This window comes from Chiloscyllium plagiosum, unplaced genomic scaffold, assembly GCF_037043375.1.
Source record: "Chiloscyllium plagiosum isolate Xiang-an unplaced genomic scaffold, Cpla_swu_hap1 HiC_scaffold_34, whole genome shotgun sequence".
Classification (NCBI taxonomy): domain Eukaryota; kingdom Metazoa; phylum Chordata; class Chondrichthyes; order Orectolobiformes; family Hemiscylliidae; genus Chiloscyllium; species Chiloscyllium plagiosum.
In genome coordinates this window covers 31835292-31860622 of record NW_028270172.1, presented here as the reverse complement: position 1 = coordinate 31860622, position 25331 = coordinate 31835292, and the positions used below count along the sequence as shown (strand labels likewise).

The 25331-nt window shown below is 43.1% G+C and overlaps 1 protein-coding gene across 3 annotated transcripts in view; it reads left to right on the top strand.

Moving 5' to 3' along the window:
* Nucleotides 1-25331, top strand: part of LOC122564409 (uridine phosphorylase 1-like) — a 117743-nt gene that overhangs the window by 66631 nt on the left and 25781 nt on the right. For all 3 annotated transcript variants that reach the window (XM_043719225.2, XM_043719222.2, XM_043719223.2), the window contains 2 exons: nucleotides 5464-5578; nucleotides 16878-17087. In XM_043719225.2, coding sequence (XP_043575160.1) covers nucleotides 5464-5578; nucleotides 16878-17087 — 325 coding nt within the window. The remainder of the gene's footprint in view (nucleotides 1-5463; nucleotides 5579-16877; nucleotides 17088-25331) is intronic.

Sequence of the window (25331 nt, the reverse complement as noted above, 5' to 3'; positions counted from 1 at the left end):
GACTTGCTCATCCTGACTCTCTTCCTCACTGAGCCTACCCTCAGCCTTTATCTCCAGCCTTTTAAGCTGACTTTCCTTTTTAAGTGTCAGTTTTTGAAGTTCAAAAGCTCTCTCTTTATCTTTCTCTTCTGCTGCTCTCTCTTTTTCCGTCTCTTCTGCTTTTAATCGAAATTCAAACTGTTTTATTTCTGCTGCCTTTTCCTTATCTCTTGCCTCTAACTCAAGCTGCCTCATTTGCAATTGAATTCTTGCCACCTCTATAGATTCTGATGGTTTCTGCAGCAAGTTTAAATGCTGAGCTACTGCTATAATTATCTTTCCTTTCCTCATAGAAGCAGGCAGTTCCAATTCCAGCTTCTCTGCCAATTCCTGCAGCTTGGTCTTATTCAGCTTTTGCAAAACTTCCAAAGTAACCACATCCACTTCTAGAAAACTTTCGGCAACTGAAAGACCCATTACTATCCCAAGCTGACACCCGAATTAAAGACACCAGCACCTACCATCCTGCAAAGACCCCCCAGTCTGTTATGGACTACGCCAGACCACCCAAAACATTCATAAGCAGGCAGCCCACACCATAACTTTGCAATTTGTTTCAGTAAATGTACAGTGAAAATTACCCGGAGTGAGGTAGCTAGGTTGACTACCAGGTTTTAAAACAGACAAAAATGTATTCACAAGATAATACAATGAAACACAAAAACAAGAATTAAAAAACCCTACAGAAATCAGTCTATCCAAGCTGGCTTAATTATGCTGTTCCACATATACACAACAGTCCAATAAGCAAATCTCCTTAAAACACAGTAAAAAAAAAGGAACATATGCTTACAGGTTGAAGTTAAAATGGAAAAAAGAGAGAGTTTAGCAAACTGTTTCCATACAGCTCACTGTTGAACTCCTAACTAGTTCTGGACTGAACTGAACTGCCCAGCTGAAGAGCTGACTACTCCCCTTTCTTTATACAGGTCACTTCTAAAACACACCACTTTGGCCTGAAGTCTCATCTGTTTATCTATGAACAAAAAGGCCTCTCAATACCCTTTAATCACTGTACCAAACCAGTCCAATCGGCACGGGGAGATGTTTATGAGTCCCCTAAAAAAACCAAAACACAGTATCCTTGAGAAAGGGAGCAGTTTTTAGAAAAAAAGGAACCAGTTTTGTGACAATATCATTCAGTATTTGTGCATAAGAATATAAACCACAACATTTTTTTCTTTCCTGGAAGTACAAACTCTTTCAGTATAATGCTGATTCATAATTCTATGAACTAAGCCTTCTGATGCCTAGCTGTTAAATTTCCAGGGAGTTTGTTCATAGCTGATATTGCTTTCCTGTAAAGTTTAGGTGCTTAGTTAGCACTATCACTGTCCCAGCCTTAGCTGTTTTTGAAATAAGGGTAAAATGGGTTGGAGGATTAACCTGGACCAAGACACCCTTTCAACAATGCTTAATATCATAGGATGGCCTCATTTGAGGGATTGTCCACTGCTCCCTTTAAGCTGGCTGGCCCATAGCATGGAAGAAATCTCCTAGTTATGGTCAAAGGCAGCAGTAATGTGGGTAAGGTGTAAGGATTATGTTTTTCGATGGCAGATGCTAGATATCAGAGTCGAAGAGTATGTTGCTGGAAAAGTGCAGCCGTTCAGTCAGCCTCTGAGGAACAGGAGAATTGACGTTTCAGGCGTCCACCCTTCATCAGGAATGAGGCTAATGGGCCAAAGGGGCTGAGAGATAAATGGGACGGGGGTGGGGCTTGGGGCAAGGGAGCTAGGAATGTGATCGGTAGATGAAGGTGGGGGTGAAGGTGATAGGTCAGAGAGAAAGTTGGAGCAGGTAGATGGAACCATTCAACAGGATGGTGCAGTGTTGTGAGATAGGGACTGGGATAAGGTGAGGGGAGGGGAAATGGGGAAACTGGTAAAATCCACATTGATCCCGTGTAGTTGAAATGTCCCAAGATGGAAGATGAGGTGTTATTGCTTCTGGCATCGAATGGTTAGGGTTTGGCATTGGAGAAGGCCCAGAACCTGCATGTCCTTGGCAGAATGGGAGGGGGAGTTGAAGTGTTTAGTCACGGGGCGGTGGGGTTGGTTGGTGTGGGCGTCCCAGAGATGTTCTCGAAATGGTCTGCGTCCTGTCTCCCCCATGTAGAAGAGATCACATTAGGTGCAATGGATGCAGTAGATGACATGTGTGGAAGTACAGGTAAATTTCTGTCGGATGTGGAAGGATCCTTTGGGGCCTTGAACAGAGGTGAGGGGGGGAGGTGTGGGCGCAGGTTTTACACTTCCTGCAATGGCAAGGGAAGGTGCCAGGATGGGATGGTGGGTTGGTGAGGGTGTGTGGACCTGACAAGGGAGTCGCGGAGGGAATAGTCTGAAAACAGATAGGGATGGGCAGGTAAATATATCTTTGGTTGTGGGATCTGTTTTTAGGTGTTGAAAATTGTGGAGAATGATGCGGTATATCCAGAATTTGAGCGGGTAGAAAGTGAGGTCCAGGAGAATTCTGTCCTTGTTGCAGTTGGAGGGGTGGGGTTGAAGTGGGGAGGTGCGAGAACTGCATCCTTCCACATCCGACAGAAATTTACCTGTACTTCCACACACAACATTTACTGCATCCCTTGCACCTGATGTGGTCTCCTCTACATTGTGGAGACAGGATGCCAACCTGCAGATCATTTCAGAGAACATCTCTGGGACACCCACACCAACCAAGCCCAACTCCCTGTAGGTGAACAATTTAACTCACTCTCCCACTCCACCAAGGACGTGCAGGTTCTGGGCCTCCTCCAACACCAAACCCTAACCACCCAGGAGCAATAACACTCATCTTCTGTTGGGAATTTTCAACCCCACGGGATCAATGTGGATTTCACCAGTTTCCCCATTTCCCCTCCCCCTACCTTATCCCAGTCCCAACCTCATAACTCTGCACCACCCTGTTGAACGATCCAACCTGTCCATCTTCCTCCCCACCTATCTGTTCCACCCTCCTCTTCGACAAATCACTTTCATCCTCACCTTCATCCACCTATCGCATTGCCAGCTCCCTTCATTTCAGCCCCACCCCCTCCCATTTATCTCTCAGCCCCCTTGGCCAAAAGCCTCACTTCTGATGAAGGGCTTTTGCCTGAACATTGCCTCTCCTGCTCCTCACTGGCCGAGATTTTCCAGCACAACACTCTTCGACTGTGTTTTCTGATGTACTTGTGTTCAGTCATAAGAAGTTTCTGGTATTGAGACTGGCTCAAATGAGGGGTACGTCAGCTTCCAAGAGATCAATTGTGTTAGGGGATTCTGTAATCCGAGGAACAAACAGACATTTCTGTGGCCAGTAGAGAAAAAGCAGAATGGTTTGTTGTTTCCCTGGTGCCAGGATCAAGATGTCTCAGAGAGGGTGCAGAATGTTCTCACGAGGGATAGGGGCCAGAAAGAAGTCATTGTCCACATTGGAGCCAGCGACATAGGAAGGGAAAAGTTTGTGAGAAGATTTATAGCTCGGGTGCTCGTTGTTGTGGTTCTGTTCGCCGAGCTGGGAATTTGTGTTGCAGATGTTTCGTCCCCTGTCTAGGTGACATCCTCAGTGCTTGGGAGCCTCCTGTGAAGCGCTTCTGTGATGTTTCCTCCGGCATTTATAGTGATTTATACCTGCCACTTCCGGTTGTCAGTTCCAGCTGTCCGCTGCATTCCTAGACGTGATGGTACAGAGAACACCGAACGGAGAATTCACCACAAAGATATACAGGAAAGCACACACACAGAACTACGAAAGCAACCACCCCAAAACACACAAAAGAAGTTGCATCAAGACACTGTTCAAAACGGCCACAACACACTGCAGTACACCAGAACTGCAAAAAGAGGAAGAAGAACACCTCTACAATGTATTCGCCAAAAACGGATACCCCCACAATTTCATCAACAGATGCCTAAGGGAAAGACAATGGAACGAGGACATGCCACAACCCAAAGGACTAGCCACACTACCATACATCAAGAGCATTTCCGAACTGACAGCCAGACTACTGCGACCACTAGGACTCATAACAGCACACAAACCAACAGCCACTCTCAGACAACAACTCACCAGGACGAAGGACCCGATACCCAGCATGAGCAAAACCAATGTAGTGTACAAAATCCCATGCAAGGACTGCAAAAAACACTACATAGGACAAACAGGAAGACAGCTAACGGTCCGCATCCATGAACACCAACTAGCCATGAAACGACATGACCAGCTATCTTTAGTAGCCACACACTCAGATGACAAGCAACATGGAACAACACTACTATTATAGGATAAGCCAAACAGAGAACAGCCAGGGAATTCCTAGAGGCATGGCACTCATCCACAGATTCAATCAATAAGCACATCAACCTGGACCCAATATACCGGCCACTGCAGCAGACAGCTGGAACTGACAACCGGAAGCGGCAGAGACAAATCACTATAAATGCCGGAGGAAACATCACAGAAGCACTTCACTGGAGGCTCCCAAGCAGTTTAATGACAAAGAATGAGGAGTGCCTGAGAGATGTTTACAACATTATGAGAGATAGGGATAGGACAGAATCATTTTCTCAGGGCAGAAATGTCAATTATTACTGGACATAAGTTTAATGTGAAAGACAGTACGTTTAAAGAAGATGGGAGAGGCAAGGTTTTTTTTTACACAGAGTGCATGGAGTGTGCTGCCATAAGGGGATGGAGGGGGATAAACCAGCAACATTTAAGAGGCATCTTGACAGATATATGAAAAGGCAGAGAATAGAGGAATACAGACTATGTTTTTAGTTAGAAAGGCATCATGTCTTGGTCAGCTGAAGGGCTGTTCCTGTGCTATACTGATACTGTCCTTTTGTTAATGAATGATAGCCAGCCTCATGTAGTGATGGAATCCGAAAGGCTTGGAATTGATGCTCCTCCATTTCAGCTTGTATTACAAAACAATGCCCTAATAGATATGGTAGTTCTGGAAAGGCAACTAGCATCCAATCTCTTGGTGTGATGCTTTATCTGGTGAGCCTACTAGTACCATTTTCTGTGCTTTCAAGTCCCTAAAACATGACTGTTGCCACATTGTACCAAGCTCTTGGTACTTGGCTAAGTGTAATGTGGCCCTACGGAGAGCGAGTTTGCTTACATAAACTATATGGATTTCTTAGTAATTTGGTTGGTGACTTATTTGGTGATAGTCTTTGATGTTATTCAGAGACTCAAGCAGACTAATAAAGAATCTTACTTTTTCAATCATGCCTGTAATCTCTTCCCCTTCTACTTGTCCTGCAGCTCAATTCCAATTTTGTTTTGAGATATTTACTACAGTAAAGATACAAATACAAATCCTGTAAGTCATACACATTTCTGAAATTTCTGATAATGGACAGAGGCTGTAAATTGTCTAAGTATGAAGAAAACATATATAACATGTGAATTTCTGTTCTTTTTCAGCATGGCATGGGAATTCCCTCAATCTCAATCATGTTACATGAGCTCTTCAAGTTGCTGTATCATGCCAAGTGCACTGATGTTGTTGCCTTTCGTATTGGAACCTCAGGTGGAATAGGTACAGTATCCTGGCAGGTTGGGGGGGGGGGGGGGGTGGGCGGTCAGTTAGCTCACCTGGTTGGATGGCTGGTTTGTGATGTCGAGTGATGCATAGGTTCAATTCTTGCACTAGCTGAGGTTACCATGAAGGACAGTCCTTCTAAACTTCTCCCCTTGCCTAATCTGTGACCCTCAGATTGGACAACACCAATCTCTAAAGAAAGAGCAGCCATACAGTCTGGAAGGACTGAGATGACTTTATTGGAGATCAAACTCCCAGAGGTATTTTCATGGAATGAGGAAACAGGAGATTCATTAGTGTTTATTGCAAAGCAAAAAACTGTGACAAAGTTGGAAGTCACTAAATTCAGAGAGGATAGAAAAATAGACTTCTGCACAGGTGAGACAATTTCTGGTCAGGAATCACTCTGTTGAAAATTAAGGTGAAGAATTAGTAGGATTAGATGTAAACACTACAGCGAGTGGCTGTGAGAGAAGATGAGCTGGAACAAAGTTGCCTTAAATCTAAAGTAATATGTCATAGTCGCAACAGCTGGGCATGATCCATTATAGGTCGATGCAGTAGCACAGTCATGATGTCAGAGATGCCAGGAACTTGAAATTCTAATTTGAACAGAAGATCATTATTCATTGATGAAAACAAAGAGCAGTCATGATCAGGGTGGACAATTGTTTTAAAAAATTCTCAAGGTCAGGTTCGTAGGAGAGTAGTCTGACACAGAACAAACGACCAAGAGGCGAGTCTGCTAGAATATGAGCATTTTATTCCCCGCAGCGTCGCCACAACTAACGGGTCTGGCTTATACTCACTCTACATGTTACCGGAACTGGGAGCCGTCAGTTCTCGTAGAGCGGTTGCCAACAACCCACGCTCGGCGGTTAAACGTAACCCCGGAGCAGACTCCCCGAACTGGAGACTTTTCCAGCTGATATACTCTTTTCCAGATATAAACATTCATGTGAACAGCAGAGCAAGGCTAAAAAACACATTCCATTCTGGTTACATACAGATAAGAAGATTCACACGGGGAGGTGTGTAATAAGATTCACACGGGACTAAGCAACACCTCCATTCCGGTTAGATTCACACATGTATTGGGACATAATTTTTTAACCGTTTCACCACATTCCACTGCTTGGCCCAATACATGTGTTACATTATGATTCACACATGTATTGGGACATAATTTTACACCACATTCCACTGCTTGGCCCAATACATGTGTTACATTATGCTTAATTCAGTTCAATTCGTTTCAGTTAATTTCAGTTCAATCAATTCAGTGTAGTTCAATTCAGCTCAGTTCAGGTCTGTTCAGTTCAATTCAATTGTGTTCAATTCAGTTCCGTCCATTTCAATTCAATTTAGCTCAGTTCCATTTTGTTCCGTTCAATTTGATTCACTTCAGTTCCACTCAGTTCAGTTCAGTTCAATCCCATTCAATTCTGTTAACTCCGCTTCAGCTTTTTGGACATGCCCACATCCTCCGCTGTACCCCAGGCAAGGGGTTCTTCGGCAGGACTGGGATCCTCTCAAGGGTGGACAGCAGCGACCCTGGGGTTCCTCCGGTCGCCCCCCACCATTTCTCAAACAAACTGCCACATACATGCCCACATCCATGCCATCCCGGGACGGTCGGGACCTCCACAGTTTGTTCTTCTGGTTTCTTAGTCTTTTTCCAAAACATTGTTCTGTATCAAAATCTCTCCTCAATTGCGATTGACCCTGCCCGACTACGCCAAAATGTTTTAAAAAATTCTCAAGGTCAGGTTCGTAGGAGAGTAGTCTGACACAGAACAAACGACCAAGAGGCGAGTCTGCTAGAATATGAGCATTTTATTCCCTGCAGCGTCGCCACAACCAACGGGTCTGGCTTATACTCACTCTACATGTTACCGGAACTGGGAGCCGTCAGTTCTCGTAGAGCGGTTGCCAACAACCCACGCTCGGCGGTTAAACGTAACCCCGGAGCAGACTCCCCGAACTGGAGACTTTTCCAGCTGATATACTCTTTTCCAGATATAAACATTCATGTGAACAGCAGAGCAAGGCTAAAAAACACATTCCATTCTGGTTACATACAGATAAGAAGATTCACACGGGGAGGTGTGTAATAAGATTCACACGGGACTAAGCAACACCTCCATTCCGGTTAGATTCACACATGTATTGGGACATAATTTTTTAACCGTTTCACCACATTCCACTGCTTGGCCCAATACATGTGTTACATTATGATTCACACATGTATTGGGACATAATTTTACACCACAACAATGAACTCCGTTACCTACAAAGTTGGAGGATGCACTTGTACCACAGACATGTTCCAATAGAAAAAGGGCCGATTCAGGCCTTCATGTCTGTGCCTGCCCTCCAAATGAGCATATCACTTACCTTCTCCTTGCCAGATTGTGCATGATTTAGTTAAGACTAATGTGCACTAATAATTGAACAGAAAAGACAATGAGATTAAGGAAAATGAAGTGAATGGCCAAGTATAGTGTGCACGGCAAAGAATGCCATGTGGTATTTCCAGACTGGGATACATCGAGAAGATGAAATAACAACTACAGCACCCAATTCATTGCTGAGGCAGTTTACCAAACATTACTGGAAGATAAATGCATATATATAAGGAATACATAGCTTATCTATGTTTATCTGCAGTAAGCCCACAACTGGGACTTTTGGCTTGGGCAGCTGTGATAAGGACTCCTGGTTGCAGTAGGCCCAGAGTAGTGATTCCTGGTTGTGGTAATCCCAGAGCAGGGACTCCTGGTTGCATCAAGCCCAGAGCAGGGACTCCTGGTTGCAGTAGACCCAGAGCAGTGACTCCTGGTTGCAGTAGGCCCAGAGCAGTGACTCCTGGTTACAGTACTCCCAGAGCAGGGACTCCTGGTTGTGGTAGTCCCAGAGCAGGGACTCCTGGCTGCATCAAGCCCAGAGCAGGGACTCCTGGTTGCAGTAGGGCCAGAGCAGTGACTCCTGGTTGCAATAGGCCCAGAGCAGTGACTCCTGGTTACAGTACTCCTGGTTACAGTACTCCCAGAGCAGGGACTCCTGGTTGTGGTAGTCCCAGAGCAGGGACTCCTGGCTGCATCAAGCCCAGAGCTGGGACTCCTGGTTGCAGTAGACCCAGAGCAGGGACTCCTGGTTGCAGTAGGCCCAGAGCAGTGACTCCTGGTTGCAGTAGGCCCAGAGCAGGGACTTCTGGGTGCAGTAGGCCCAGAGCAGGGGCTCCTGGGTGCAGTAGGCCCAGAGCAGCGACTTCTGGTTGCAGTAGGCCCAGAACAGGGACCCCTGGTTGCAGTAGACCCAGAGCAGGGACTCCTGGTTGCAGTAGACCCAGAGCAGGGACTCCTGGTTGCAGTAGTCCCAGAGAAGCAATTCCTGGTTGCAGTAGACCCAGAGCAGGGACTCCTGGTTGCAATAGGTCCAGGTCATGGACTCCTGGCTTAGGCAGTGGAGTCAAGGACTCCTGGTTGTAGGAGGCCCAGAGCAGGGACTGCTGGGTGCAGAAGGTCCAGATCAGGGACTCCTGGCTTAGGCAGTGGAGTCAAGGACACCTGGTTGTAGGAGGCCCAGAGCAGGGACTCCTGGGTGCAGTAGTTCCAGAGCAGGGACTCCTAGTTGCAGTAGGCCCAGAGTGGGGATTCCTGGTTGTAGGTGAGGTGGCAGTGGATCCAGGGACTCATGTTGCAGGGGAATTGTGGGTTCAGCACGTGACTCGACAGTGGCATTGGCAATTGGGCCCAGCAGTGAAAAGATGGCACCTAAAGAGTGGTGGCTCCTGTGTTGGTGGTTCTGGAGCTGGCAATGGAGGAGCGATGGTGGCACAGGTCTTGCTGGTGAGCTGACTCAGGACTCATGGTGAAGTCAGCGGAATGAAGATAGATTCTCAGTTATATCTTTTCCTTCTTAAACTATTCGAAATGGCATGGATTGCGGTAACAGTTGAAGCTTTTCATTGTACTGTATAATTCCCTGTAAAATTTAAGTGACAGTAAATCAATGTTCATACCTAGCTATTGCATTTTACACTTGCATGAGTGCATTCTTGTGGCTACAACGAAATGAATTTGAATTTTTCCATGATGAACATTGACCAAAGTGTCAGTGGTAAGGGGCTGCCACAAAATGTTGCAGAATCCATAAGAACTTTTGAGAGAATTAAATGATGGCTTGTAAAAAGAATATGAAAAGGCATGGAAATGAAATATGAGAATGAGATTAGAGGGGGCAAAAAAGCACCAATGCACTCTTGAGTCGGATAGTCTGTTTCTAGCTATAATCCTCCATTGGTTTTGTGTATAAACCATGTATTTACACAGATTTCTGGCATTGTTATGAAAATCTAATCGTTTGAATTTTTCAATTCTGTTTTTGTCTGTCACCCTAACATCTAAAATGTCAACATCACACTTTTGATAAAAAATGGATTTCAAAACATGTTGCTAGATGTCTATGTTGATTAAATCTGTCTGATTTTGAAATACAGTAATGTCCCTGCCGTACAGTGCTGGAATAGATTGTATATTAAAATTCTCCATGTCAGCTCAGAGTAATCAGCAATTCAGAACACTGCATTCCTGAGTGTGAGTTACTTATCAACACAACATAAACTAAACTTGTGTCCTCTGTACATAGTGTTCCACATAAACTGAGTCAATACACGTTTAGGTTAGGTTGTAATGATAAGTGATTCATAATCAGGAATGCTGTGATCTGGATTGCTGATTACTCAAAGCTGACATGAACGATTTTAATATACAATCAACGTGACCTGATCAGGTGTATCCCAGAACTCTATGGGAAGCTAGGGAAGTGATTGCTGGGCCCTTTACTAAGATATTTGTATTATAGATAGCCACGGTTAAGTTGCCAGAAGACTGGAGGGTGGCTAATGTGCTTCCATTATTTATGAAAGGGGATAAGAAAAAAACAGGGAACAATAGACCGCTGAGCCTGATGTCAGTAGTGGGTAAGTTGTTGGAGGGGAATCTGAGAGACAGGATTTACATGAATTTGGAAAGGCAAAGTCTGATTAAGGATAGTCAGCATGGCTTTGTGCATGTGAAGTGGTATCTCATTAACCTGACTGAGCTTTTTAAAGAAGTGACAAAGATGCTTGATGAGCGCAGAGCAGTGGACGTTGTCTATAGGACTTCGGCAAGGCATTCGACAAGGTACAGCATGGTAGACTGGTTAGCAAGGAGAGATCACATTGAATCCATGGAGAGCTAGCCGTTTGGATATAAAATTGGCTTAAATGTAGGAGACAGAGGATTGGTGGAGGGTTATTTTTTTGGAGGCCAATGCCCATTGGATGGATACAAGCTCCACTGCTTTTGTCAGTTATATAAATGATTTGGATGTGAATTTGAGGGATAGTGTCATAGAGTCATAGAGATGTACAGCACAGAAACAAACTCTTCAATCCAGCTCATCCATGCTGACCAGATATCCTAATCAAATCTAGTCCCATTTGCCAGCCTTTAGCCCATATCCCTCTAAATCCTTCCTATTCATATTCCCATCCAGATGCCTTTTAAATGTTGTAATTGTACCAGCCTCCGCCATTTCCTCTGGCAGCTCATTCCATATACGTACCACCCTCTGTGTGAAAAAGTTACACCTTAGGTCCCTTTTATATCTTTCCCCTCTCACCCTAAATCTATGCCCTCTAGTTTTGATATCCCTCACCCCAGGGAAAAGAACTTGTCTATTTATTCTATCCATGGCTCTCATGATTCTATAAACCTATATAAAGTCACCCCTTTTCTCTGTTACTCCAGGCAAAACAGCCCCAGACTATTCAGCCTCTCCGAAAACCTCAAATCCTCCAACCCTGGCAACATCTTTGTAAATCTTTTTTGAACTCTTTGAAGTTTCACACCATCCTTCTGCTAGGAAGGAGACCAGAATTGCACGCAATATTCCAAAACTGGCCTAGCCAATGTCCTGTACAGCCACAACGTGACCTCCCAACTCCTGTACTCAATGCTCTGACCAATAAAGGAAAGCATACTAAATGCCTTCTCCACTATCCTATCTACCTGCGACCCCACTTTTAAGGAGCTATGAACCTGCACTCCTAGGTCTCTTTGTTCAGCAGCACTCCCTAGGACCTTACCATAACTCCTGCTCTGATTTGCTTTTATGCAAATTAAATTCCATCCGCCACTTCTCAGCCCACTGGCCCATTTGATCAAGATCCCATTGTACTCTGAGGTAACCTTCTTTGCTGTCCATTACACCTCTAATTTTGGTGTTATCAGCAAACGTACGAAATATATCTCCTGTGTTCACATCCAAATCATTTATACAAATGATAAAAAGCAGTGGACCCAGCACTGGTCACAGGCCTCCAGTCTGAAAAACAACCCTCCACCACCACCCTCTGTCTTCTACGTTCGAGCTAGTTCTGTATCCAAATGGCTAGTTCTCCCTGTATTCCATGAGATCAACCTTGCTAACCAGTCTCCCATGAGGAACCTTGTTGAAAGCATTACTGAGGTCCATATAGATCACGCCTATGGCTCTGCCCTTATCAGTCCTCTTTGTAACTTTTTTTAAAAAACTCAATCACGTTTGTGAGACAAGATTTCCCATACACAATTCCATGTTGACTATCCCTAATCAGTCCTTGCCTTTCCAAATACATGTACATCCTGTCCCTCAGGATTCCCTCCAACAACTTTCCCACCACCGACGTCAGGCTCACTGGTCTATAGTTCCCTAGCCTGTCCTTACCACCTTTCCTAAACAGTGGCACCACGTTTGCCAACCTCCAGTCTTCCGGCACCTCACCTCTGACAATCGATGATACAAATGTGTCAGCAAGAGGCCCAGCAATCATTTCCCTACCTTCCCACAGAGTTCTAAGGTACATCTGATCAAGTCCTGGGGATCTATCCACCTTTATGCATTTCAACACATCCAGCACCTCCTCCTCTGTAATATGGACATCTTTCAAGATGATACCATCCATTTCCACACATTCTATGTCTTCTAAGTCCTTCTCCACAGTAAACATTGATACAAAATACTCATACATAGCTCCATACATAGGCTGCCTTGCTGATCTTTGAGGGGCCCTATTCTCTCTCTAATTACCCTTTTGTCTCTAATGTATTTGTATAATACCTTTGGATTTTCCTGAACTCTATTTGCCAAAGCTATGTCATGTCCCCTTTTTGCCCTCATGATTTCTCTCTTAAGTATACTCCTACTGCCTTTATACTCATTTAAGGATTCACTCGATCTTTCCTGGCATATGTTTACTTCTTTTTCTTAACCAATACGTCAATTTCTTTAGTCATCCAGCTTTCACTACACTTACCAGCCTTTCCTTTCACCCTAACAGGAATATACTTTCTCTGGACTCACGTTATCTCATTTCTGAAGGCTTCCCATTTTCCAGCCATCCCTCTACCCGCGAATATCTGCACCCAATCAGCTTTTGAAAGTTCTTGCCTAATAATGTGAAAATTAGCCTTCCTCCAAATTAAAACTTTAACTTTTAGATCTGGTCTATTCTTTTCCATAATTACTTTAAAACTAATAGAATTATAGTTGCTGTCCCCAAAATGCTCCCTCACTGACACCTCAGTCACCTGCCCGGCCTTGTTTCCCAAGAGTAGGTCAAGTTTTGCACCTTCTCTATTAGGTACATCCACATACTGCATCGGAAAATTTTCTTGTACACACTTAACAAATTCCTCTCCATCTAAACCCTTAACACTATTGCAGTCGCAGTCTATGTTTGGAAAGTAAAAATCCTCTCCCATAACCACCCGATTATTCTTACAGATAACTGAAACTTCCTTACAAATTTGTTTCTCAATTTCCCGCTGACTATTAGGGGGTCCGTAATACAATCCCAATAAGGTGATCATCCCTTTCTTATTCCTCGATTCCACCCAAATAACTTCCCTGGATGTATTCCCAGGAATATCTTCCCTCAGTACAGCTGTAATGCTATCCCTTATCAAAAACACCACACCCACTCCTCTCTTGCCCGGCTTTCTATGTTTCCTATAGCATTTGTATCCTGGAAATTAAGCTGCCAGTCCCCTGTCCATCCCTGAGCATGTTTCTGTAATTGTTATGATATCCCAGTCCGATGTTCCTAGCCATAGCCTGAGTTCATCTGCCTACCCTGTTTGGCCTCTCGCATTGAAGGAAATGCAATTTAATTTTCAGTCCTACTTTGTTCTCTGCTTTGTTTCTGCCTGCCCTGACTTTTTGACTTGCTCCTTTTCCCAACTGTACCAGTCTCAAATTGATCTCTTTTCTTACTATTTCCCTGGGTCCCACCCCCCCAACCTTACTAGTTTAAATCCTCCTGAGCAGCTCTAGCAAATCTCCCTGCCTGTATATTAGTCCCCTTCCAATTTAGGTGCAATCCGTCCTTCTTGTACAGGTCACTTCTACCCCAAAAGAGATTCCAATGATCCAAAAATGTGAATCCTTCTTCCATACACCAGCTCCTCAGCCTTGCATTCATCTGCTCTATCCTCCTATTCCTGCCCACACTAGCTCATAGCACTGGGAGTAATCCAGATATTACTACCCTTGAGGACCTCCTTTTTAAAATTCTACCTAACTCTCTGTAATCTCCCTTCAGAATCTCAACCTTTTCCCTTCCAATGTCATTGGTTCCAATGTGGACAATGACCTCCTGCTGGCCCCTCTTCCCCCGTGAGAACATTCTGCATCCTCTCTGAGATCCTGGCAATACACCATTCTGATTGTTCATGCTGGCCACAGAAACATCTGTCTGTGCCTCTGACTCGAACGCCCCCTAACATAATCGATTGCTTGGAACCTGACATACCCCTTATTACATTAGAGCCAGTCTCAATACCAGAAACCTAGCTGTTTGTGCTATGTTCCCTTGAAAGTCCATCACCCCATATGTTTTTCAAAACAGCATCCTTGTTTGAAATGGAGATAGCTGCAGAAGACCTTACACTACCTGCCTCCCTCTTTTACCTTTCCTGGAGGTAACCCAGCTGCCTGACTGTATCTGTGGCTTTTCTCCCTTCCTATAACTGTCATCCATCACACCCCTTTGCTCTTGTACATTCCTCATTGCCTCTAACTGCCCCTCCAACTGATCCATGAGATCTAATAGGATTTGCACTTCCTGCAGACATAATCATCAGTAACATGAAAACTCTCACTAAACTCCCACATCCGCCAGGAAGAGCATATCACTTTACTCAAGGCCATCTTTGCTCTCTGACAATCTGCAGACCCAGAAAATAGCACCGTCTTATTGCTCTAAAAAAAACACTGATCCAGGCTAACTTAATACTTATGGGTTTATATTTTAAAAATTTAATCAAGAGACAGATTTCAATAAGACAAATAATCAAGAAAGAACCCACTCTACTGAATATTGTAGACTTATTGCAAGGTTACACATTAAAAACTGTGCACTTGTCTGTTCCTGTGCTGTGAGCTTGCCCACACTGGATCCTCCAAGTCAGTTGTGAATTTTGCTGATTGTTAATTTTTCTGAGATGCATTCCAATGTCCAGAGATACATGAACTTAAACAGCAAAGGCAGTAATTATGCAGATTCACTGCTGTGTCAGTTGGCAGTGTAGGCTCTTTCTCACTCTCCCTTACTGATCATGTGGTCGCTGCCTTTTGTCTGTCTTCCTCCTTTTAAAAGGTAGTTGTTTTGATCTTTTTTCCCCAAAGTTCCAATACAACGTGACAGCTGCTCCTGGAATTCAAGGAAATTACCTCCAACACCTAAAATACTTCAAAAAAGGATCAGCTCTTACAGCCACAAGTTTTTTCAATCCTCCATCGAATGGTTAATAGGTTTGCAGATGACACCAAAATTGGTGGCTTAGTGCATAGTGGAGAAGGTTATCTCAGAGTACAATGGGACCTTGACCAGATGGGCCGAGATGTGGCAGATGGAGTTTAATTTAGATAATTGTGAGATGTTGCATTTTGGTAATATAATTCAGGGCAGAACTTATACAGTTTATGGTAGGGTCCTGGGGAATGTTGTTAAAGAAACCTAGAGGTGCAGTACCATACTTTCTTGAAGGTTGATTCACAAGTAGACAGGGTAGTGAAAAGCACTTTTGGTATGCTTGCCTTCATTGGTCAGAGCATTGAATATAGGAGTTGGGAGGTCAAGTTGCGGCTGTACAGCACATCGGTTAAGCCACTTTTGGAATACTGTGTTCAATTCTGTTCTCAACGTTTTTAAACTTGAAAGGGTTCAGAAAAGATATACGAGGATGGTGCTGGGATTGAAGTGTTTGAGCTATAGGGAGAGGCGGAATAGACTAAGGCTATTTTCCCTGGAACTTCGGAGACCTTACAGAGGTTTATAAAATCATGAGGGCATGGATAGGGTGAATAGCCAAGGTCTTTTTCCCAGGGTGAAGGATTCCAAAACTAGAGGGCATAGGTTTAAGGTGAGAGGGGAAAGATTTGAAAGGGACCTGAGGGGCAATTTTTTCACACAGAGGGTGGTGTGTGTATGGAATGTGCTGACAGAGGAAGTGGTGGAGGCTGGTACAATTACAATTTTCAAAAGGCACCTGGATGGGGACATGAATAGGAAGGGTTTAAGAGGGATATGGGCCAAATATTGGCAAATGGGACTAGTTTAATTTAGGATATCTGGTTGGCACGGAAAATTTGAACCAAAGAGTGTGTTTCTCTGCTGCACAACTCCATGACTCTGTGGTTACGAGTGTTGCATCTTTATACAAAAAGTAGTGGCAGAGGTAAACCCAGTGACTGCAGACCAATTAGCTTCAGATCGACACTAAAGAAAAGAGATTCATAATTTGGAACAAAATTACATGTTACTTGGAAAAGCATGAATTAGTGAATGACAACCAGTTTAGCTATATTAAATGTAAATTACATCTGACAAGTTTTACTGAGTTCTATACTGAAATCATTAAGGTAGTTGATGAAGGAATTTTGTTCATATGAACATCAATTTTTAAAAGATATTTGATAAATTGACACATAATGAACATTTTACCATCATAGAAGACAATGTGTTTAAAGTAACAGTGGAAGTGTGGATCTAAAATTGACTACCATACAGAAAGCAAAGAGGTGAATGGCAATTTTTCAACATAAAACAAACTAAACAGTGTATCTTCCAGAGTTCAGTTTTGGAACCAATATTTTCAATATATAGTAATGGCCTGGACTCAGGTAGATATGACATTGCATTATTTATAAATAATATTCATTCTATTGGATTTCAATTTTGAGTTCTCTTTTTCTCATTTCTCAGGCTTGAAGCCAGGCACAGTTGTGATCAGCAAAGTCTCAGTCGATCCTTGCTTCCATCCACACTTTGAACAGAATGTAATGGGGAAGATCACAGCTTACTGCACAGAACTAAATGCACATCTGTCTCAGGAACTACTGATCTGCAGCAAAGAAAATAACCAATTTGACACCATCATTGGTACAACCCTGTGCACCTCTGATTTCTATGAAGGTAGACCAAATATTCATGAAGTATCCTTGAATGTACCACAGTTTATTGTTTGAAAGGAACAGTCTGGATGAGTCTCAATGACAGAACCCTATTTATGGACAGAGAATATGAATGATCAGTTTATAAATCTCAGGTCACAAATTCACTGGTTAGGCCTCAGTAGGAGTATCATGGGGAATTCTGTATGTCAAACTTCAGGAAAGTAGTGAAGTCTTTGGAAAGAGTTCAGAGGAGGATTACTAGGATGCCAGCAGGGACAAGGAGACTCCGTTATGAGAGGAAATTGGGAAAATTAGGACTTTTCTCCTTTGGAAGAAGAAATCAAAGGTTTATTTCATCGCAGCTTTCGGGATAATGAGAGGTTTTGATCAAGCAGAAAGAAATTGCAGAACTTTGGCAAGAGGTCAATAACTAGAGATATAAGATCATAAGACCATTAGACATAGAGGGCAGGAATTAGGCCATTCAGCCCATTGCGTCTGCTCTGCCATTCAATCATGGCTGATACATTCTCAAACCCATTCTCCCGCTTTCTCCCCGTAACCCTTGATCCCCTTGATACTCAAGCACCTATCTATCTCAGTCTTAAATATACAAAATGACCTGGCCTCCACAGCCTTCGATGGCAATGAATTCCATAGATTCACCACTTTCTGGCTGAAGAAGTTTCACCTTATCTCCATTTTAAAAGTTTTCTCTTTACTTGAAGGCTGTGCCCTCGGGTTCTAGTCTCTCCTACTAATGGAGACATCTTCCTAACATCTACTCTGTCTACGCCGTTCAGTATTCTGTATGTTTCAATTAGGTCCCCCCCTCATCTATCTAAACTCCATCAAGTATAAACCCAGAGTCCTCAAACATTTCTCATAGGTTAAGCTTTTCATTCCTGGGACCATTCTCGTGAACCTCCTCTGAACATGCTCCAGGGCCGGTACATCCTTCCTGAGATATGGGGCCCAACACTGCGCACAAAACTCCAAATGTGGTCTGAACAGAGCCTCAGAAGTATATCCCTGCTTTTATATTCAAGTAAAAATAAATGTCCTCATTGCATTTGCCATCCTAACTACTGACTCAACTGGCAAGTTTACCTTCAGAGAATCCTGGACTAGAACTCCCTTTGCACTTCTGAATTTTCTCCCCATTTAGAAAATAGTCCATGCCTCTATTCTTCCTACCAAAGTGCATGAACTTACACTTTCCCACATTGTACTCCATCTGCCACTTCTTTGCCCACTCTCCTAACCTGTCCAAATCCTTCTGCAGCCTCCCTGCCTCTCTAATGTTACCTGGCCCTCTCCCTATCTTTGTATCATCTGCAAACTTAGTCAGAATGCCCTCAGTTCCTTCATCTAGATCGTTAACATATAAAGTGAAAAGTTGTGGTCCCAACACTGAGCTTTGCGGAACCAGCTGAGCTTGTCACCAGCTGCCATCCTGAGGAGGACCCTTTTAAACAGGTGTCACGTTAGTGATTTTTCCAGTCCTCTGGGACCCTTCCTGATTCTAGCGATTCCTGAAAAATCACCACTAACGCCTCTGTTATCTCTTCAGCTATCTCCCTTAGAACTCTGGGGTATAGTCCATTTGGTCCAGGTATTTATCCACCTTCAAGCCATTCAGTTTTTCTAGCAGCTTCTCCTTGGCGACGGTCACCATGCTCAGTTCTGTCCCCTCACACTCTTGAATTTTTGACATATTACTTGTGTCTTCCATCATGAAGACTGACCTGAAGTAGTTATTCTGTTCCTCAGCCATTGCCTTGTTCTCCACTATTATTTCTTCATTTTCCAGTGGCCTCTCATTCGCCATTTGTATTTCTAAAGAAACTCTTCCGGTCTTCCCTTTCAACTCATTGAGAAAAAGATCCAGACAGGAGATGAGAAATTTCATCACTGAGTTGCCAGAATCTGTATTGCTCAATGTAAAATGATGATGAAAGCTAATTTCATTAAGTAATTTGAGAGATAGAGAGGTACTTCAGGATGAGGTCTGCTGTGTATATGGGACTAAATATCACTTTTGTTTTAAAAGAGCTAACACAGGAACAAAGGTTTGGCCTGCCTCCTGCCATGTTGTAAAGTTGTTTCATTAGGCCACATAACCAACAAAGAAAGATGCTGAGAGTTGCTGTTCACTTGTATAAAGAGTATTAATCTAACATGCTGAAGATTTCTGATATTTCAATGTTGGTCTTTTTGGTTGTGTTAATTTTATTTTTAAGGTATTGGTGATATTGGCAGAAAGCGTTCATTAATCCTTGCTGCTGTGTGAATATAGGTTAAGGCTTCTCCTAGAACCACTGCAGTCCTGGTGTTAATGTTGAACACGTCAGAACATTACTGCAAATCTGGATGGTGCGTTATGAGGAGATAGTCATGATCCTAGGACGTATGTCTTTTACATGCTTTTGTGGTAGGAATGGTAAGGGAGTGATGCTGTTCAGATAACCTTGACAGTCTGCTGCACATTGTCAATGGTAAATGCTGTACTTATTGGATGCTAGAGGAGTGAGCATCAATCAGATAGTAAAGATGTCAGTCAAACAAATTGCCTTGGCTTGGATGGTGTCAAGTGTCCTTAATGTTGTCGTCACTTCATTGATCCAGGTAAGTGATATTACAAAGTAATTCTAATTTAAAGCTTGTAGAGGTTTTTGAGAGACCAAGTGGTATGCTATTCATTGCAGAGTATTCAATTTCTGATTGTGCATTTATAGCTTTGATATTAGTGTTGCTGTTGTTCAGCGGTACCTTTCTGTATATTAATGCTGGAGGAAATTGACATAGATCTAAATGTCATGGGAGAGTAGCAGCTGCAGTGTCTGTTTTTGCTTTCTATGAAGTGGATATTGAACAGATTTGACAATGAGTAACTAATTCATTTTTGTTACAGAAGTGGTAAAGAGTTACTTTGCATTTTGTGTACAAAATCATTTGCTTAGAATAAGGTGAATAGGTTGAAACAAAGTTAAAAATCACACAACACCAGGTTATAGTCCAACAGGTTTAATTGGAAGCATTAGCTTTTGGAGCGCTGCTCCTTCGTCAGGTGGTTGTGGAGTATAAGATCATAAGACACAGAATTTAGAGCAGAAGTTTACAGTGTGATGTAACTGAAATTATATATTGAAAAATACCTGGATTGTTTGTTAAGTCTCTCATCTTTTAGAATGACCATGTTGGTTTTCGTTCTTTTATATGTAAACCACAAAACATTGTACAAAAGTTACATTCTCAAGTGAACTTTAACAATTGGTGTCATGTAAGTCCAGATAATGCATTAAAGGTATGAGGTGCCCTGTGTGAGACTCTCTGTGCCACAATGGTCAGACTGATTCTAATCTAAAAAACAGACTTATAGAATCTTACATGAATTCATGCAGTTTTTCAGCAAAGTAAAATGTAATTCTGCAAGTACAAAATTCACCCCACAAACTTGTGTGTGTATGTGTGCACGTAGGTGTGTGTGTGGGGGCGGGGGTGTTTTATGAGTGTCTATGAGAGAGTGTTTGTATGTGTGTGGGAGTGTATGTGTGAACATATGAGAGAAGGTGTGTGTGTGTGTGTATGTGTGTGTGTAAAGTGCAATGGGATCACCTGTACTGTGACATGAACCCAAGGTCCCGGTTAAGGCCATCCTCATGGGTACCGAACATAGGGAGGGCCTCAACTGGGACCTTGGGTTTATGTCACACTACAGGTGACCCCAATGCACTATGCACACACACAGTCAGACGCACACACACAGACACTCCTACGCACACATCAGACACTCCAGTACACACACAGATACTCCTACACACACACACACTCCTACAGACACACACTCTCTCTCAGACCCTTCTCATATGCTCACACTTCCACTTCCACACACACCCTCTCACAGACTTATACCCCTTTACACTCACACTCACACATATACACACACTCTCGCAGACACTCATAACACCCTCCTCCACACACACACACACACACACACATAAGTTTGTGGGGTGAATTTGTACTTGCAGAATTACATTTTACTTTGCTGAAAAACTGCATGAATTCATGTAAGATTCTATAAGTCCGTTTTTAGATTAGAATCAGTCTGACCATTGTGGCACAGACAGCCTCACACAGAGCAGCTCCCAATTCAACAAGGGCAGAACCCCCCGGTCCTCACCTTCTCCCACCAATCTCCGTATACCTCGCATCATCCTCCGCCACTTCCGCCACCTACAAACAGATCCCACCAGCAAAGACATATTTCCATCCCCACCCCTGTCAGCGTTCCGGAGGGGCCATTTCCTTCGTGACTCCCTTGTCAGATCCACGCCCCCTCACCAGCCCTCACTCCAATCCTGGCACCTTCCCCTGCCACTGCAGGAAGTAAAAAACCTGCTCGTACACCTCCCCCTCACCTCTGTCCAAGGCCCCAAAGGATCCTTCCACATCTGACAGAAATTTACCTGCATCTCCACAAATGCCATCTACTATATCCGTTGCACTCGAAGAGACAGGACACCAACTTGCAGATCGTTTCAGAGAACATCTCTGGGACAGCCACACCAACCAACATTGCTAGCCTGAGGCTGAACACTTTCAACTCCCCCTCCCATTCCATCAAGGACACGCAGGTCCTGGGCCTCCTCCATCGCCAAATCCTAACCACCTGATGCCTGGAGGAAGAACGCCTCATCTTCCACCTTGGGACCTGCAACCACACGGGATTAATGTGGATTTTGCCTGTTTCCTGATTTCCCCTCCCTCCATGTTATCCAAGTCCCAAGCCTCCAATTCAGCACCGCCTTCTTGACCTGTCCATCGTCTATCTGCTCCATCCTCCTCTCTGACCTATCACCTTCCCAACCACTACATCTACCTATTGCATTCTCAGCTCCCTTCCCCTCTCCCATTTATCTCTCAGCGCCCCCGGCCCACAAGCCTCAATCCTGATGAAGGGCTTATGCCCGAAACATTGATTTTCCTGCTCCTCGGATGCTGCCTGACCTGCTGAGCTTTTGCAGCACCACACTCTAATTCAAATCCCTACCGCCTGGCACACTACCCATTTGGTATCCTATTCTCCTGGCATCCTAGCTTCACATTTATCTTGCACACTTACCCTTTCACAGAAGCTGTCAAAACATCTAAATCACAGAATACAACAACTACTGCTATAGAAAAAGATATGGTTTGACTTCCCCTAGGTATCCATTCTATAAGAGTTCTGTCAGATTTCTTTAACAAAAAATGTAGGAGGGAATGGCAGTTTGAGTGTAAAATATGGCCCATACATCTTGGTGATAGGGCACAATATTCAGTTACACATAAACCTGGCTTTTCTGAATGCAGTCAGTCCACATTGGGTCATCCAAACATTCACACAGGACCTCAATCAGACCTAAAGCGCTGAAGATTTTTCCAGATGCTTTTCCTTTTATCATTATACTTCAAGCCTTTAGGATAGTACAGTATATAATCAAGTAATAGGTGAATGTTTTAGACTACTTTTTAAGATTAAATTTAAGGGGTCCGTTAAAATTCATACCATATCATTAGCAGAAGCCCAGTTGATCTCTAAACGAATAAAGAAAAAAGCACAACAAATTATGGTAATTACCGGGTAAAGACAATAGAAACAAAAATGAATTACCAGTAATAAGCTTTTATTTATACTTACAAGTGAAGTAGAAATATAATACGACTTTAGATCACAATTACCAATACATGTTACATCTTAAGTTCAACATGTCAAATACAAAAGTTCATTAAAATCCTGCAAAATCACACTGTTCATCATCTTCAACACCAAATAAAGCTTCATAATCATCCAGATGAATGCTATTATCGTATGGATCCTCTTCATCTTCGCTGTCCATAGTTAATGATAGCACATCATCCGCTTGTTCTTCATTCCTGATGAAGGGCTCCGGCCCGAAACATCGATTCTCCGGCTCCTCAGATGCTGCCTGACCTGCTGTGCTTTTCCAGCAACACACTGTCAACTCCACAAATAATCATCCTCTGTACTGTCTACTGCATTTGAAATTCCACATTTCTTAAATGATTTGAAAATAGTGTCAGCTTTTATTTCCTTCTGTGATTGAACAGCCCATTCACAGATCAGTGGCAGTGATGGAGTTTACATACTGTCTCCTTTCATGTATGCTTTTTCTTCATCACGCATCCAGTTATTTCACTTCATTCTCATTAAATGGCTTATTGATACCAACATCTACTAATTGCAAAACACTTTTAAGTCTGCAGGGAATTACAGATATGTCAGTGTTATGTGACCAGGTGTTATTAACAACATTCTTCACTGGATGTGATCGACACTGGTCCCTGGCGAGCAAGCTCATTTCCTTGTATAGTCCACCAGGTCATAAATTCCAACTTTCCCTTATCCATTTTCTACATCCATCTTCATCCATCCAACCTTGTGGATGCATATGGATGACAATTCCTTTTGGAAATTTCTCCTTTGGCAAAGTTTTTCTCTTAAAAACAGCCATTGGTTTTGACTTAGTTTCATCAGCCATACAGGAAAGAACTAAAGTCAACCTATTTTTCTCATGGCTCGTGGTTTTCACCAATATTTGTCTTTTTGCTCCTTTTTGGTTCACAGTTCGACTCTCTAGCATGTTGAGAGTAATAGGTGTTTTGTCCATGTTTCTAATGCATGATAACTTGTAGCCTTCCTTCTGCCATTTCTGATTACAAACTCGTGAACCTGTAATATCTTATCTTATCAGTAGGCAGCTTTTATGCAATCATAGTTCTCTGTCATGCCTTCTCATGAACCTGGTGCACCAGCCAGCACTTCCCTTAAAATCGGAAATTCCATCCTTCTTTGATCCATTTTGTGCATGAATTCAGATGGCTTCGTGGCTATCAACATTTTCTATTTCGACGATTTTGAAGTACCCACTCAGCAACTTTTTTGTCTAATTGTGGCCACTTGCTAGGCTTACCCATGCTGGCATACTTTAGTTTTAACATTATCTGACGTTGGTTTGATATCTTTCTCCAGTCTCTCAAGTTTCTCTGCAACTTCAATAACTTTCAGTTTAAACACTGCTGTAATTTTTTTTATTTTTCTGGAGGGGCATTTTTACACAAAGCAAAGAAGACGTTTCAAAACCTCAATGAGGTATAGGACTGCATTCCATAAAGTTGGTTGTCACCTGACTCCCATGCTGAAATGGTGTGAATTGTACATCAAGTCACATAATAACATAAAAGAAAAACTTCATTCCCTCATCGTAACATTTATGTACAGAATAATATCTTGACTCACAAATGTTGATCTGTTATCTGTGAAGAACCAAGGTTGACTTTTACATAAGATATATGGAAAATTCCAGACTTTTGGCCAAAAATAAGGGGTCGACTTTTACGTGAGATCAACTATTACTTGAGTATATACGGTGTATAGTGTGTGATCTTCATCAGATTAGCATGAGAAAAAGAATAGGCATAGATCTCTTCTGGGGTCTTATGGTGCAGGACAGATGGTGAGGAAAGAGTTTCTTAATTGGCTGCTTAAGTGGCTTAATTGATCTCTGGGTGGTGGGCCATTTGCCACCTTGCCTGTCTGACAAGCAGGCATGACAGTGGGAAAGCATGTGCTCTGATGCCTTCACATAGCATTGTGCCAGCTTTTCCCCACAGCATTTTAAAAGGCTTTTTAAAAAATTCACTCATGGGATGTAGGTATCACTGACTGAGTCAGTATTCATTACCTGCCCTAGAGAAGCTGGTGATGAGCTGCCTTCTTGAACAGCAGCAGACCATGTGCTGCACATACCTCTACAATGCCATTAAGGAGGAAATTTAAGTATTTGATCCAATGACACCGATGGTACAGCAATATATTTCCAATTCAGGATAATGACGGGCATGGCAGGGAACTAGCAAAGAGTGATATTTCTATGCATTTGCTGTCCTTGTCCTTCTAGGTAGAAGTGGTCATGGGTTTGGAAGATGCTGTCTGAGGAGCTTTGGTGAATTTCTGCAGTGAGTCTTGTAGATGGTACGCGCTGCTCTTACAGAGTAGTTGAGGGAGTGAATGTTTGTGAATGTGCTACCAATGAAGTAGGCAGTTTTGTCCTGGATGGTGTCAATTTTCTGTACCCATCCAGGCAAAGGAGAAGTATTCCATTACACTCCTGATTTGAGATTTGTAGGTAGTGGGCAGGCTTTAGGGAGTCAGGAAATGAGTTGCTACAGGATTCCTAGTCTCTCACCTGCTCTGGTC